The sequence below is a fragment of the Geotrypetes seraphini genome, chromosome 7 (assembly GCF_902459505.1).
Source record: "Geotrypetes seraphini chromosome 7, aGeoSer1.1, whole genome shotgun sequence".
Taxonomy (NCBI): domain Eukaryota; kingdom Metazoa; phylum Chordata; class Amphibia; order Gymnophiona; family Dermophiidae; genus Geotrypetes; species Geotrypetes seraphini.
The window spans coordinates 173,223,907-173,241,833 of NC_047090.1; the positions used below are offsets into that span (position 1 = coordinate 173,223,907).

Here is a 17,927-nt window from a genome sequence, read left to right on the forward strand (position 1 = left end):
CCCAAGGAGTAGCAACATTCCATTCAGAATCCTAACGAATAGCAAGATTCTGGAATCCCAAAGAGTAACAAAAGATTCCAGAACCCCAAGGAGTAGCAACATTCCATTCAGAATCCTAACGAATAGCAAGATTCTGGAATCCCAAAGAGTAACAAAAGATTCCGGAACCCCAAAGAGTAACAAAAGATTCCGGAACCCCAAGGAGTAGCAACATTCCATGCTACCGATCCAGGGCAGTGGCTTCCCCCGTGTCTTTCTCAATAACAGCCTATGGACTTTTCCTCCAGGAACTTGTCCAAACCTTTCTTAAAACCAGCCTCGCTATCCGCTCTTACCACATCCTCTGGCAACGCGTTCCAGAGCTTAACCATTCTCCGAGTGAAAACAATTTCCTCCAATAGGTTTTAAAAGTATTTCCCCTGCTATGGAACTCACTCTCAGATTCTATTCGTCTGATTCCTGGGTTTTTTGACTTCACGTAAAAGTTTGAAAGTGTTTTTATTTAGAAATGCCTCCCCACAGTTGGGCGGTATTTAGTTCAAATATAGTTTGACCTTTTTCTGTTTTAAGTAATGGGAGCGAGATTGTAGGTTGATATTATGTTACGTTATTATTTGGTTGTGTTGTTCTAATTATGAAAGTGCTGTTGTAACCCGCATAGACTCTTACCTTTATTTAAAGCAGGGGTGTCAAAGTCCCTCCTCGAGGGCCGGAATCCAGTCGGGTTTTCTGGATTTCCCCAATGAATATGCATTGAAAGCAGTGCATGCAAATAGATCTCATGCAGATTCATTGGGGAAATCCTGAAAACCCGACTGGGTTCCGGCCCTCGAGGACCGACTTTGACACCTGTGATTTAAACATTTATATCCTGCATATATGTTTAAATAAAGGTAAGAGTCTAGATCGGTGCTCCTAACCAATCTAGGCACCTTATTTAGAAAGCTTAACAAGCAATTAGCACCTCATAATTGGTTTGAATTAAAATGAATTGGGCCCGAAATGGTCAAGGGGGCCCGATGAAGGAGGGCATCAACATTGTTTTTTCCAAACGGCGATGGGCCCCTCCAGCATCGACTGGCAATGCGGGCCCCACCCCAATCGGCAACACGCCCCCCCCCCCCCATCAACGGAAAGTAAGACAAGCAAACAACGCGGGTAAGAAAGGCAACAGGAACTGTAATTGTGCAAGCGGTGCTGCTTGCCCAAAGCTTCCCTCTGACGCAGCTTCCTGTTTCCGCCTGGACACATGGTGGGGTGGGGCGGGGGGCCCAGTGTACTTGTGTGCCTAGGGGCCCTCGACGAATTAATCCTGCCCTGGTAGGCGCCTACCTGAAAGTAGGCGTGGTTAGGAGCAGACCGTGGGTGTATTTTACATGTAGGCGTCTGTTTCGAACTTAGGTGCTGTAAGCGCCTAACTTAGGCAACGTCATTTAGGCCAAAAAAAACCCTGGCGTAATTAAGATGCGCCTACGGTTGAGACGTCTACCGATGCCTAAGTCCAGTTTAGGTGCTGCTAGGTTCAATTCTATAGGCGCCTTACTTAAGATTTACATGTCTTAGGCGCCGCTTATAGAACTGGGCCCTTCCTTACCCGCAAATTCTATAAAGCATGCCAAAAATTGCTCACGCAATTCTGGTCGGGCTTCCAAATTGCCTGTGTAATTTAATTACCTTAAAAAGTTAATTAGCACTAATAGCTGGCATTTTAACGAGCAATCATTGGCATTGATTAGAATTAATTAAGGGTTACCTGTGTATATTTACATAAAGTCAAAAAAGGGGGCACAGAAATGGGTGGATTGGGGCGTTCCTTTAAATTACATGCTTAATTACAGAGTTGAGGCCTCTGCACCTTAAATTTGGGCACGGGCATTTGCACAACATTTTCATCAGTGCTAATGGCCATGGCTAAATTTATATAGCAACAATATAACTAGCTAATAACTTACTGGAATATCTACAAACTAAACTATACCATCAACTTCCAGTATTTAAATTTTTCATATATATAAGTATTTTTTTGATCCTCAGTGGGCTCCGAAAAGTGCCTCTAGGTTTTGCAAAAAATGCATGAACCCCAATCATCACTGGAACATAAGAACATAAGAATTGCCACTGCTGAGTCAGACCAGTGGTCCATCGTGCCCAGAAGTCCGCTCACGCGGCGGCCCTCTGGTCTAAGACCAGCACCCTAACTGAGACTAGCCCTACCAGCGCACGTTCTTGTTCATCAGAAACTTGTCTAACTTTGTCTTGAATCCCTGGAGGATGTTTTCCCCTATAACAGCCTCTGGAAGGGCGTTCCAGCTTTCTACCAGTCTCTGGGTGAAGAAGAACTTCCTTACGTTTGTACGGAATCTATCCCCTTTCAACTTTAGAGAGTGCCCTCTCGTTCTCCCTACCTTGGAGAGGGTGAACAACCTGTCCTTATTTACTAAGTCTATTCCCTTCAGTACCTTGAATGTTTCGATCATGTCCCCTCTCAATCTCCTCTGTTCGAGGGAGAAAAGGCCCAGTTTCCCTAATCTTTCGCTGTACGGCAGCTCCTCCAGCCCCTTAACCATCTTAGTCGCTCTTCTCTGGACCCTTTCGAGTAGTACCGTGTCCTTCTTCATGTATGGCAACCAGTGCAGGACGCAATACTCCAGATGAGGGCGTATGGGGTCTTAGGAGGTCATTTTATAAGGGACCACACATTTGGCTGTGTTTTAGTCATTAATGTGCATATGTGGCCTCATACAATTAAAAAATATATATATAAGATCGATCCAGGTGTGTTACGAGAGATTCCAGATTTTACTTTATTTTAAAAAATTCCCTTCATAAGTATACACTAGAATAGAAGACATGCACATCACGCACGCAAGAGTCTGTCAATGTTATGAGTGTCTGTTTGCGTAAGGATACAACCGCCCAGACAAGCATCATTCTTTGATGTGATTGGTCCTGAAAACTAACGGCAAGAAATGTTACTTTTATTTTTATTGAGCAGCAAAGCAATCAAGGCTTTGTTACCATTTGGATCTTATCTTTGTGAACTTGGATTTTCAGCTCCAACAGAAATTAAATTAAATTAAAAAAAAAAAAGAATGCTTTATGTTTTTGTTAATTGCTATTAAAAATTCAATAAAAAAGCACTGAACTTAAAAAAACACATTTTTAAAAAAAGAGAATGACTGCAGATAGTGGATGATGAAATGCGTGCCTGCTTCTTGACTATCGAGCCGTGTTTTGAGTTAATTTGCACTCAAAAACAAGCACATCCATCGCATTGATTAGCAATTCTATTCCATCTACTTTAGTTTCACCGTTGTTACAATTACCCATACACAACTTTAAAAACTTTAAATAAATAACTCAAATTGAATTTCTTTGTTGGTTTTGCAATTTTATAATTTTAATTATAATGTGCCACGAAAAACATTTGCTCCGTTTAGTGTACCAGAGCTACAAATATTTGAGAGACACTGCTGTAGAGACACAAACCCCCTCTTCTACTAAACCCCGCTGGCGGTTTTAGCGCTGGGAGCCGTGCTGAATGGCCTGTGCTGCTCCCGACACCCATAGAGTTCCTATGAGCGTCGGGAGCAGCGCGGGCCATTCAGCGCGGCTCTCTGCGCTAAAATTGGACAAGTACTGAGCATTATACAAAGTATACCTAGACAATGCATAATGATTAACTACAACATTAGCTAAATAAATAAGGGCGTGTTAATGAACGTTGTGTTCACATCCAGTACCTTCAGTGGTAAAACACAAGGCAGCTTGGCAAAGAATGTCTGGAACTGGTTGCAGATAGTGGTCCAGAGGTTACTAGGCGAATCCATTGGCAAAGCCTCCATAAACGTAGCAATGTTTTCTAAACAGCGTAGCATTCCGCCCCCTGTTGGCAAGTTCTTTTTGTTATTTAGTCCCTACAAAAGAATGCTCTCTTTAGTTCACTGCACACCGTTAAGCAAATACACTTTGCAAACGCATTGCAGGCTCTGGACTGTTCTGTGGCTTTTACCTGACCCTCATGATTGTGAAAATGGAGAAAATGATTTAAAGACCCCCTACAATATTGCCCGATGGTGCATGAAGTTTATGAAGCGGAATATATGAGTGCATAATAGCATAACAGATGGGATATTTCATGGCGAGGGCGTCCCCAAAATATGATCTTTCCCAAATGTGATCCTTCCAGACCAATAGTTCTCAGCCAGTGTGTCTGGACTTACGGTACTAGTGTGTCCCCAAGATATGGGAGGGAGGTAGGTCACAAAAAGCAAGACTGTGTTTCCTTTACAACTATCACTACCTGCAAGCTGGGACAATTAGTAATCTTGAGAGTCGGGTTCTTGAACTCTCCATAACTGGTCCCTCTTTCTGCTTTCCCACTACCCACAACAACTACTGCCTATAGTTTCCGAGAACTGTATTTGCAGATTTTTGTGTGGCTTCATAGTATCTGCCAGTTGAGGGATTTTGTGTTGCTGTTATTAAGGTAAACAAAAATAAAAAAAGAGTCCAGCAGGATAAAATCCCATGAAAAACACAGCACTCAGAAAAAAGTGGGAATGGACAAAGGTCTTTCCTAATGAAAAGCCAAAAAAGGATTTATAACATCATAAGTTTATTGTATGGATCCACAAAATTGTCAACCCGACACGGCACCGTGTTTCAGTGTAAGATACGCCCGCCTCGGGGTGAGAAATATACTTGGTAAAGTTGTTATTAATACAGTTAGGAATAGTGCCTTGTGGATCAACAGTAACCCCAACGTGTGAAGAAAAGCAAGAAATTATCAACCTATAAATATCAACCTATGAAAACATCCAGTTATCATAAATCTAATGAAAAACAGAAACCACAGCGTTATATCAAGCTCATTGCAACCAGTAATCATTGCTGCGGATTCTGATTTTCATTAGATTTATGATAATTGGATGTTTTTATAGGTTGATGTTTGGAACACCAAGTATGGTTTTCCATCAACCAACCCTTCAATCTGACTCCTGATGCAGGCAAAACATGATTCGCGTTGAGTCGTTTTATTACTACACAACAAATTTATCCATCCATTTGTGCGCCTTTTTTGGGGGGGGGGGCTTTCATCTCCGCCACTGTGGTGTTTGCCCTTTGGTTTGCAGTGGATTTGCCTTCTGTTTTTAGCTCTTCCAAAGTACAACCCCAATGCTAATTTCTGCTTGTTTTTAACACCCATTAAGGAAAATCGCAACACATAACTGTTAACTGGAGAGCATGGAGCTCTGAGATACATGGCACAGAGGCTGATATGCTACTCAAAATGGGAATTTTGTGGCCTCCCCACCTCTAGAAGCTGACTCAGTGCTGCTATAGAACTGAGCTCATTGAAGTCCATTAGAGCAGTGGCTAAAGTCCGTAAAAAACTTCCATCTAGAAAAGAAAGCAACACAATTAACCACATTATTTCATGTGAAAAATGAACTCATCGCAGACCCCCTCCTCCCCCCCCCCAAAAAAAAAGCATTATAGCTCAGCACATTACCTTTGATGTTACTCTGGAACAGCTGTGGGAGAATCCCATTGGGAGCCAGCTGATGGAAAATGCAACGAAGAAACTGCTTAGCCACACCTGCAGCATTGCCAGGAATCATCATACTGGAGAAAAAAAAAATAATAATAATAATAATTTTATTTTTATATACCGCTATACCAAAAAGGTTCAAAGCAGTTCACAACAGGAATAGTTGATACATACATTCCATTGGATAGATCAATCTGCTTTTACATACAAGCAATAGCGAAACCTACCGCAACCACCAAGAGCCCACAGACCCGATCCTGCCAGGAGTATTAACTCCTCCCCCTGCAGTCCATTGGAGAGATCAATCTGCCTGCTTTTAAATATCAGCAGCAGTGGAGATCAACTGCTTTTACACCTAAGCAGCAACGAGACCAACCACAACCACCGAGAGCACACAGACCCGATACTACCAAGAGTGTGAACTCTTCCCCCCCTGCAATCCGCTAAGAAGATCGACTGTCGGCTCCGGGCGGCTTTCCCGCAGAGGAGAGAATCCTGCATTCACCGTGGGCCTCATCTGGGGCAGCCTCCTTGGAGCGGCTGGGGCATGGGCAGTGTGTCTGGGAGGGAATGCATGGATGGGAGAACATCTCAGGGGAGGAGACATAGGCATCCTGGGACTGTCGGCCAAGTCACTTCCCTGAAGAAGCCCTTTCTGGAAACATCAATCGCTCCTCCTACACTTACTTGCTCCACTTCATCACTTCATCATGCTTCTATTCCTTTCTCTCCTCTCTTCTACCTTCCAAAATATTTAGATCAATGCTGTCTTGTTAAAATGTTTATTTTATTTTTATTTTTCCTCTAACTCTACTTTTCACTTCTCTATTACCCTCCAGGTACTTTAGTTAGATTGTGAGCCTTCGGGACAGTAAGGGAATTTTTCAAGTACCTTTCTTATTTATAATCTTAATGTATATTTTCTGTAAACCGCTTAGAACCTAACGGATGTAGCGGTATATAAGAAATAAATTACATTACATTACATTACATACAGTGCAAATAAAATAACATACAGATAAAACAGGCAGATATAACTAAAATACATCAATTAAAAAGCGAGATAGTTTAAAACATTAAGATATCAACCTATCAGTGGCGTATCAATGGGGGGACGGGTGCACACTCCAAGGGGGTGCACAGCCGGCTGGATCCAGAACCTCCTGCGCTGCTGCAAACGGCACCTCAGCGCGGCTGCCGTACTTAGAGCAGAGCGCTGAAGAGAACGAAGGTCCCTCGATGATTGCGCCGCCTACCGCCTCTGTTCCGGATGAGGTAAGTGACGTCCGGGGGGGTGGGGGGGGTGTGGATTGGCAGACGCAGTCATTGCGGGATCTTGCCACAACTAACTGCGTCTGCCAGCCCAGCCCCCTCCGACATCACTTATCTCTTCCATCTGGAGCAGAAGCAGTCATCGCGGGACCTTTGGGATGGAGAATGAAAGGAGCATAGTAGGGTGGTGAAAGGAGGTCAGGGTGGCATGGAAGGGTATGGAGGGTGAGAAAGGGAGTCAGGGTGGTATGGAATCATGGTGAAGGGTGACAAAGGGGGTCAGGGTGATATGGAATCATGGTGAAGGGTGACAAAGGGGGTGTCAGGGTGGTATGGAATCATGGTGAAGGGTGAGAAAGGGGGTCAGGGTGGTATGGAAGCGTGGTGGAGGGAGAAAAAAGGGGCAGATGCTGATGGAATTGCAGGGAAAGAGACATAAGGGGGAAGGATACTGCATGGAATTGGGATGGAGGGAGAGAAAGGGGGCAGATGCTGAAAGAAGTGGGAGGAAGGGAGAGGAGAGAGTGAAATGCCAGACCATGTGGGTGTGGGAGAGGGAAGGGAAGAAGAGGAGAGGAGAGATGCCAGACCATTGGAGGAGGGAAGGGAGGAAGATGGATGCCAGACTAATGGGGGTGAAGAGAGAAATGGAAGGGGGATGCATAAAGTTTCTAGAACGGGAATAGAAAGAGAGAAGATGCCATATAGAAGGGGCAGAGAGAGGTTAGACAGTGGATGAAAGGAAGAGAGTGACAAAAAGATGAGGAAAGCAGAAACCAGAGAAGACAAGGTAGAAAAAAATTCTATTAATTTATTTATTTTTGCTTTAGGTGAGATGCATCGCTGTTTCTGTGATGTTGCATTGTATGCAGAGTCCAGCTTCTTGGTGCTTTAGTTTAACCTTTGTCTACGTATTTTTATTCTAACTTTCCATTTACAAAACTGTAGAGCGTTTTTTAGCGTTGGCTTCTGAGCTGTTACCACCGTGGCTAAAAACCACACTACAGTTTTGTAAAAGGGGGAGGAGTTAGTTTGTGATTCCATACTAGGCGAAGGTGTTTTCCGTGTTCAGTGTGATCGAAAGGACATGGTTTTCCGTTAGGATTGGCTGTGTAGGATTGATCTGTACTAGTCTGGCTTGTTTAGTTTTACAATGGGTTTATTGATGTACTGCTCACTGCAGTAAGATGCTGCCTTTTCCTAGGTACTCATGTGTGACGTGTGGATTGTTACTAAAAATCATGTTTTTCATACAGATGGGGGGATGTCAAAAAATGATGGGACCCGGGTGTCACGTATGCCACTTCAACCTATCAAACAGATGTGTGTAACAATTTCCTAAAATCAAAATAGAAAGTAGCCTCTTACATGGTTTTTCCGAGCCACATATTCAATTTGGCAGCCTGAAATGAGAGAGTTCTCTCAAAGGACTTCTTATAATGGCAAGATTTTATAGAGGGGTACTTAAACAAGTTTATCCTACGTGTATTCTTGTTGGAGTGACTCAAAAAGAAGTGAGGAGCAAGGTAGCCAGGTAGCATAATGAAAACTGCTTTATAACAAATGCAGGAGAACTTAAACAGGACTCTGGACTCTACAAAACCTTTGTTTCCCACCATTTTTTTTAGCCCAACTGCAGATTTCTGGAAGTATTAACTCTTTTAAAGCTACTTCACATTTGAGGGTCAAAGCAAGAGCAGCTTCTGTTCAACACTGAAATAACAAAACAGATTAATCATACTGTATTTTTCCAGGTCTCTAAGTGATAAATGTCCTTTCTTTATTCAAACCTGGTTTATACACTGGTAGTTCCTTCTGTTTTCTGTTACCTTTTACACTAGGGGCTCCTTTTACAAAGATGTATTAGGGCCTTAAGGCGCAGAATAGCCATAGCTTAATAAAAATGGTATTTTCTTCCAAGATTCAAGATCAAGGAGTAACAAAAGCCATCTTCCCCTGTATTTTTAGAGCATTTCAAAACCAGATCTTACCAAAACCGAAACGAACTGTGAGAAATACATTGACAATTGAAGACAGAGGGTCTTGCCTCTCGCTTAGCTACAGTCCTGTGCCAAGATACAGAAACATAAGGGAATCATGGAATTGGTTGCCAAAGGATATGGTAAAAGTAGTTAGTGCAGCTAGGTTTTAAAACATTTAGACAAGTTCTTAGAAGAAAAAAGTCTATGAACCGTTTTTAACCAAGTAGATTTGGGGAAAGACTTTGCTTATCTCTAGGAATAAACAATGTGGAATCTACTCTTTGGGAATCTACCAGGTGCTTGTGATTAGAACGTGACACGGGAACCATTACCGTGACAATACCAAGGTAATTACTACGGTAATGGGATGAACCTCGGAAAATTCCATTGGGAATGCCGTGGGAATGGTGGATCTATTTCATAGTACTACCGCGGGAGTGGGAACCATTCTCCCAGCATTCCCGCAGTAATGAAGACGTGTCTGCTGCTACCACTGCCACTGTTTATCTTAACTAACAGCAACGGCGGCAGCAGCAAAACAAAGATAAAACCGTCACAAGTCCCTTCTCTTCTTCCTTGAGGCTGCCGGAACTGACTCCCTCTGATGTCATGGCTGGTTCTGCCCCTGAACTGGAAATGATGTCAGAGGGAGGCAGGTCTGGCTGCCCTATGGAGAAAGATAAGGGACTCTCAATGGCTTTACTTTTCTTTTGCCTCCACTGCTGCTGTTGTTAGTCTGGAGAAGCAGCAGCGTCAGCGTCGGAGTCAGCATCTGTGTCAGGCAGGAGGGGTTAGTTAGATGCAGGAGGGAAGATCCTGGATAGAAGGGGAGGGGAAAGGCTGAATGAGAAAGACAGGGGGACAGACACGCTGGATGGAAGGGGAGGGGACAGAAATTCTGGATGGAAGGAGATGGGGACAGGCATGCTGGATGAGGGATACAGGGGGACAAACAAACACACTAGATGGAAGGAGAGGGGGGACAGGCATGCTGGATGGGGAAAGCAGGGAGACTAACACATTGGAAGTATGAGTAAGGAGAGGATAAAATGGGGACATGGGAACAGACAAGCTGAACCTGAATAGAAGTGTGGGGGGGGGGGAGAGAAGGCAAGCACTGAGTGGAAGTGGGGAGAGGAGAGAGAATGAAATGGGGTAGATGCTGGATGGAAAGGGGAAAGAGAAGAGACAGAAATAAGGTACACACTGGATGGAAGAGGGAAAGAGAGGGAGCAAATGCTGAATGTGGTGGGGGGGGGGGGAGAGGATTGAGGAAGTGAAATAGGAGAGCCAGAGCGAGGAAAGAAATGGCAAACTTTAGGTAGACACAGTATAAAAAAAGGAGGAAACTGAAAATTGCATAGAGAAAAAGCTGAAAGGAAAATGAGAAGAAAGAAGAGAAAATGACAGATGGACAAAGAGTTAAAGAGAAGCCGAGGAAAGCAGAAACCAGAGATTGGGACCCATACAATTAGAAAAACGTAAATGGCCAGATAACAAAATAAAAACAATGGATTTTATTTTTAGTATAGGACAGGGGTGTCAAAGTCCCTCCTTGAGGGCTGTAATCCAGTCGGGTTTTCAGGATTTCCCCAATGAATATGCATGAGATCTATTTGCATGCACTGCTTTCATTGTATGCTAATAGATCTCATGCATATTCATTGGGGAAATCCTGAAAACCCGACTGCATTGCAGCCCTCGAGGAGGGACTTTGACATCCCTGGTATAGGATAAAGTAGTGTGGTAGCTGTGTTATTTAACATTTATAAATACAGAAAATGGAAATAAGGTGATATATCTTTATTGAACTAACTGTTGGAAAACAAACCCTCCTTCCTCCTGTCAGAACTAGATACCCTAACTGCAGTGTACTGTCCTAACCTGAGGATGGTGATTTTGGCTAATTGAATTATGTATTTAGTCCAATAAAATAGCATCATTTCCCCCACTTTTTGTTTTATTTATATTTGTTAACTTTTAATGTAGTGATTAAAATATGTCAGTTTTTAAAATTTATGTCTGCTATCTTTATATTTTGTACAGTACAGGGGGCATGCATCACTTTTTCTATTTCTCTGGTGTTGCACTGTGGCTTTTAGGGGATTCAGTTTAATATTTTTCTACAGATTTCTATTTTTAATTTGTGGTTAGTTTTTCTATACTGTGTCCGTCTGTGTTCTGCGTATATGACATAGACGTGGTTTTCTGTTAACATTAACTGTGCAGGATGGATCTCTACTAATCTGGCTTCTTTAGTTTTCCAGTAGGTTGACTGATGTTCTAGTATCCATTGCAGTGTTCAGTGCTGTGTCTTCCTAAGTAGGTCCTTGTTACATGACTCATAGATGTTACTGCTATTATGGTACGGTAGAATTGCTCTTCAGGTCTTGGATGACATTGGTAATGTTCTGTATTTCTTCACAGTATGCCTGTTTCTGGATTTTGGATTTAGATCACATCTTTCTCAGTAATAGCTTAAGGCAAATTTCATTCAGGTACAGCAGATATTTTCATCATCCTGGAGAGCTTATAATTTAAGTTTTGTACCCAATTCAATGGATGGTTATGTGACTTGCCTAAGATTTCAAGGAGCAGCAGTGTCATATCTGGTTCTTGATAGATAGCACATATTATCCATATCAGCTACACCTAATCTTTGGTAACTCAACCCCTTACTACAGGTTAGCAGAGCTGAAGCCTGGTGGCCATTTTAAAAACCTCCCCAAAACACTTAAGTTTTTGGTTGCTAGTAACCTCAGAAATGGTGTTAGTGCTGTTGAAATATCACTGTTTACATGGCCAACAGGAAGATACTAGACTGACAAGCTAAGTATTAAAGTACCTTCATATATTTCCAGAAAACTGCAATTATTATTCCATTCAATATGTTATTTTTCTGTACATTTTTTTTTTGGGGGGGTACATAATTCCCTGGAGTGCATACAGAATACATACCATCCGTTACAGAAGTACTAACCCTTTATTAATGAGTGGTGCTCATACAGTGGGGAGAAGTATTCTTTTGAAGCTACACTAAACATCCAGTATCTGAATTTTTTCTCAGAGTAGCTATAAACGACAGGTGATTAAGCAGGGAAAGCATGGACTTCTTTCCAGCTTCCCTGGGAGTGTTTATGTGTGTATGTGCATGTCTACGATATATCTGAAGAAATGCTCACAAAGTAAGGTAATAGAACATTTTTGCTTATGTCAACTTGGTCCCGATGTTTGGTTTTCTGTGCGCACAAATAGTAGTTTTATTGACGTTCTTTCAATCAAAATAGACGTTAGAACCCTCCCACAAACACACACTATAGGCTTAAAATGTTTATTTGCAATGTCTTAGGCCCATAAAATTGCACAAAATCATCTTTCTTCTTTGAGCGGGGTGATGCGGGGAAGAAAATGAAGACTGCGGGAGCAGAAACGAGAAATGTGCTTCACCGCGGGGACAATAAGCGGACAGGGATGAATCTTTGTCCCTGCATCACTCTCTACTTGTGATCCGGACTGTCGGAAACAGGGTGGACCCACTATGGCAGATCTTATGATCACATCTAACAAATCCAGCAGGATTAGGAGAAAGGAAGGACAGCAGCGGGCCGCCAAGGTGTTATTTATAGGAGAAATCCTTCTCAAAGGAAGCTTCTCGGCTCATTGACTCGCCAACAGGGAACCTCAGTCTGCATGGCTTAACTAGCAGAAAAGCTGAAGGGAATTCAGAAAGTAGAAGATGATAAATAAGGTGACAACTTTTCATATATGTAAGATCCACTGCGGTAACAACATTCACTCCATCAGCCACTTGTCTCTTACGGTCATCCATCAATGTAGTGTAAGCGAATCAACGGTCGCTGTGTCATTAATCTCCCCTCAAAGATGCCTGAATAGATTGAAAACTGGCAGGCATGGTCATCAATTAGCAATGTTCCTTTCCACTTCCACTGCCGCTTTCTAATTAGGATTATATTTTCTGCATGTCTACAGATCCTGTAGGTTTGATTTATGTTGCAATTCTTAGAACTTAAAGTACCAACAAAAATTGTAGGATTCCTATAGTGATGAACTGCTAAGCGGATTTCAGTATATTTAAATGAGACGTGGGGGCACAGTAAAATGTGGGCAGGCACCCAATTTTAACTTCTTTGCATTAGCTAAAGCTGACACCGGGGTGGGGGAATGATCAAATGCCTTCCCCTCTCCTCACAATTTCAGATGCTAGTAATATTGGAAGAAGAACTCCACATTATCAAAGAGATAATGAGGGGCACATGTTATACTGAAGCCTGAGGAGGAGGGGACGTCCCAAACATATTCATAAAGGGGAGGGGGGTATCTGAGATGTACAGGGGCCTCAAAGGAATCTTCATGCACCTTGCTGGGTGAAATAACATTCTATACTCAAATCCCTTAGTGAGAATAATATTCACAATAATAAAGACCCCTAATTTCCCACTGAATATGAAAGAGTGCAAAAAATATCATTAACTAACTGGAAGGGCCTCAGTAATCGAGCCTACGCAAATCATAGACTCTGACCATACAAGTCTGTGTGCTTCCCCGGCTCCTTAGCTCTAATCATCGGCAACCTTCCAGTCCCTTACCTCAACTAAAAGGGTTTTAAATTTATTGTAAGTAAATTCCTAAAAAAATTTTTATCTTTTTATTTAAATTTATTTCGAATAACTTATTCTAAAATATCAGCTTTCTAAAAACCTAAATTCTCTAGATAGATGCACTATTTCCTTATGAGAGACTTAATTTAAACATCCAATATCCATTGAAATTACTTAGCTTTCAAATAATATATCCCCAGCAAACTGCTTCAGACCATGCCAACGTGGCCAGCGTTTCGTGGAAACTTATTTAAACCCACTGCTTCAGGGCCAGTTAGTCAAGCATGCTACTGAAATATATTGACTCGGATCTAGTCTCAGCGTGTCACCAACGTCGCAGGTTCCACAGCGTGCCACCAGCGTTTTAGTTCCTACAGCGTGTCACTTTTATCGCTATTTATCCAAGGTTACCCCTTTGATACCTTTTTTTTTACCTAATAGGACCCCTGATGAAGATTGTACGAAACACGGACCGTGTTGGGTCCCTTGCCTAGAAAGAGGTTTTTAATTAATGATTTACTTGTTATAAATAAAGTCTGCCTGCATCGTGTACAAGGTCTGCAGTCTTCTGTTTTGTTTGTTTTGATAGTCATTAATTCATACAATTTTAATATAGATGGTTTAGAAGACGAGATATTACATAAGTCATAACCAGCTTTGATGGCATGACATAACTGTAACCATCTATAATAATGAGAAGAAGGTAGGTGGTAGTCATTACTTAAAGTTTCAAAAGGTACCCAAGATGTGTCAGAATATAAATGTGCAAGAAAAGCGATGCCCGCTCGTTTCCATGAGGGCCAATTGACCGTCTTCCCTTGTATCTTAATTTTAGGGTTATTCCAAATGTAAGCGAATGAGGTATCACTCCACTTGACTTTCAAAAGTTTATCGAGATTTTTTATTGCTTGTTTAGTCGAACGAACAGGTTCCCTAAATGCATCACAGGAAGGTTCTGTAAAGATAGAGTAAAAGGAATCCTGAAGACCATTAGATGAATTTTCTAGTGTCGTCCATGGAGGGACAACCGGAGAACAGGCGTCCATAAGCCAATATGAACTTTGTCGCAGGATCATAGCCGTGTGATACTCGTAGAAACTAGGGAATTTGACACCCCCTTCAGACTTATCTTTTTTAAGTTTCTGGAGGCTAATTCTAGGATTAGAGTTATTCCACAGGAATTTGGTTAGCAAAGAATCTATGCGTTTGTACATAGAAATGGGAAAATAGATTGGAATCATACTTAGTGTGTAGTTCACCACCGGTGTGATCATCATTTTTATTGTCTCAAGTCGTCCCCACCAAGATAGACGCAGTGGGGACCACTGGGCGGTGAGTTTCGTTACCGTAGAAATCAGCTGTTCCGAATTTAATGTTATTGTTTCCTCTATAGTCGGTGCATACAAAACCCCAAGATATTTAAGTTTCCTCCCTGACCATTGCAGACCAAGGCGTTGCACTACTGTACACGATTCTGGGGAATTGAGAGGCATGACCTCTGTTTTGGATACATTGAGTTTATAACCTGAAATGGAGGAGTAAGATTCAATGGTCTCGAGTACATTGGATAAGGAGTCAGTAGACACATATAGGAGCACATCGTCGGCATATGCCGATAGTTTAATTTCTCTTCCATCACATTGAAAACCTCTGATATTGGAATGATTCCGCAAAGCAATAAGTAATGGCTCAAGTGCCAGATTAAACAGAAGAGGCGACAGTGGACAACCTTGGCGAGTCCCTCTGGATGGAGAGAAAGAGGTTGAAAAGAATCCATTTATATAGATCTTAGTTGTAGGTGAAGAGTATAGAACTTTAAGAATAGTCAAAAAATCATCATGAAAGCCAAACCAATGTAGCACCTGAAAGAGATATGACCACTCAATCCTATCAAAGGCTTTCTCTGCGTCCAAACCCATAGCCACCAGAGGTTCTGACAGGCTGTCAGCGTGAGCAATCACATTGAGGAAGGTGCGAGCATTGTTAGTAGACAATCTATTGGCAATGAAACCATTTTGATCCATGGAGATAAGTTTGTTCAATACCGGTTGAAGTCTGGTAGCTATCAATTTGGCGAATACTTTAGCATCATTATTTATCATTGATAGGGGCCTATAATTCGAAACCTTCATAGGATCTTTATTGGGCTTAGGCAATACGATTATTGTAGCTTCAGTGAATGTTCCAGTAACTTCACCAGTGTCAATGAGATAGTTGAAGAAATTAAGCATGTGAGGCAATAGTATATCATGAAAGGCTAAATAAAATTCTGTGGTAAGGCCATCTGGTCCAGGTGTTTTAGCTTTAGCCATAGAGGAAATTGTCGATAACAATTCCGCAGCAGTGAAAGGTTGACATAGAGAATCATTGTCAGATTCATCCACAGAGGCGTGAGGTAGAGTAGAAAGCAAAGACGAAACGTCCATCTCTGGGTCCACTTCGGATGTGTACAGATGCTCGTAAAAAGAGTGGAATGCAGAAAGTATGTCCTTCGGATCCCGAAGTATGGTATCATCGGGAGCTTGAATAGCGGTGATGTTAGTCTTATCCCTTCTACCTTTAAGGAAGTTGGCCAAGCTGTGACCACATTTATTCGATTCTGTATAGTAGGTAGCATATTGAGAAAAAACTTGTTTAGCCGCTACTTTGCTCAAAGCCACATTGTACGTGTAGTGCAGAGCTTGTAGTTGACCAAGGATCTGCATATCAGCTGGATTGAGACTATGACTCTCCTCAAGTTTCTTTATCTCGGCCTCCAATCTTCGTGATTCAGTCAAATCAGCCTTTTTCTTTGAAGCCGAGTAAGAAATTATGAGACCTCTCACAAAGGCCTTGAATGCATCCCATACATAAGGCCATTTAGAGACTGATGAAGAATTAATTTCAAAATATTCAGAAAGAGCAGCAGATATGTGAGCGCAGAAGTCTTCATCCTGCAGGAGAGAGTTATTGAATCTCCATTGACTAGTAGGGGAGGTGTGACCAAGATCGGTGAGATGTAACTGTACCAGGGCGTGATCAGATACACTGATTTCTTTAATGACAGTGGACTGTGCAAATCGAACCAAAGAAGGACTCAACAAAAAATAATCAAGTCTCGAGTATGAATTGTGAGGTGAGGAGTAGAAAGTCATCTAAATGCGTGATTCTCCATGAGTCAACCAGATTAAATTGAGTTATAAGATCCTGAAATGAGTGCCAATTTTTGGATTTCTTGTAAGGTAGAGAAGATTTCCTATCTTTAACCGGATCTTGAATAACATTAAAGTCTCCACACAATATACAATGATGGTCTCTGGACATGTTAGGTTGATCAGCTATCTCAATATAAAAGTCCTCTTCGTCCATATTAGGACCATGTAAGTTCAATATCGTGATCTTTACATTGGCAATATCTAAATTTGCCAATATCCATCTACCTTTAGTATCAGTGGTATGTGAAATAAGGGAAATATCTGGTCGCTTTCTAACAATCATCATCACACCATTCTTTTTCCCCAGCGCAGGGGAGAATAGGACTGGATAAGCCCAAGAAAAAGACCATTTTTTAGCTTCCATTTCCGTAAGGTGAGTCTCTTGTAAACATATAACATCAGCTTTAAAGGAAGAAATGTAGTTAGCAATTTTTTTCCTTTTGACTGGGTTATTGAGCCCTTTCACATTAAGTGTTATGCATTGTAAAGGCATGGCGATTTATACAAAGATACATCATGAAATTAGCAAACTGTGAATAAAATGAGGAATATCCTATAGAGAAAACATAGGATTTAAAGACCATCATTGAATAAGCACAAACAGAGAATATAAACGTGAACAGCTTATTATGAAAGAAGTGAGTTAACCACGGGGTGGAAAGCACATGGAGTGCGCCACAGCGCATCACCCCCACGAGAAAATGCTAGAACAGGAATAATATCAAAACATCAGTTATCAGCAATATTCACAACAACCAGCAATAATAACATCAGTGCCATGGAGGAAAACAAAGGCACTAGTCCAGGAGCAGGAGCCCAGGGGAACAGAGTTAAATATTGTCAATGCTGCTGGGAGCCAGTTTTTCCAGGTAATCAGCGAGGTCATCAGGTTTTGTAAAGTCCTTCGTGCAGTTGTTATTTTTACGTTCAAATCTATTTTATTAAGCAACAGTAAATACAACTGCAATAACAAACATGGTATGCATTTTCATCAAACACCCGCGGAGGACTGGACTCTTATGTCCTCCCCGGACCCACCATACCCCCACCCCCCAACAAAGAAGCCCCTACCCCCCACCCACCCCACCCCATCCCCCCACGGATACCGAAAAACTCGTAAGCAGGGAACAGCAGAGACACATAGAATGGTGGAGTCTATTCAAGACCCGGCTACGACTCTCAGGAGCCAAAATGTTCAAATATGGAGTCCAAGTGCGAACAAAGTCTCTGCTCCGGCGTCGAGAAGAATGAGCCAAACGGGCCTCCCAACCCATAAGTTCATGGAGACGATTCCTCCAGCACCAGA

General features: G+C 42.0%; 1 protein-coding gene across 1 annotated transcript in view; it reads right to left on the bottom strand.

The window, feature by feature from the left end:
• Positions 1 to 17,927, bottom strand: part of UNC79 (unc-79 homolog, NALCN channel complex subunit) — a 298,085-nt gene that overhangs the window by 69,247 nt on the left and 210,911 nt on the right. The window contains exons 38-40 of the mRNA XM_033953271.1: positions 5,516 to 5,628; positions 5,318 to 5,403; positions 3,744 to 3,917 (exon numbers count right to left, since the gene is read on the bottom strand). Coding sequence (XP_033809162.1) covers positions 3,744 to 3,917; positions 5,318 to 5,403; positions 5,516 to 5,628 — 373 coding nt within the window. The remainder of the gene's footprint in view (positions 1 to 3,743; positions 3,918 to 5,317; positions 5,404 to 5,515; positions 5,629 to 17,927) is intronic.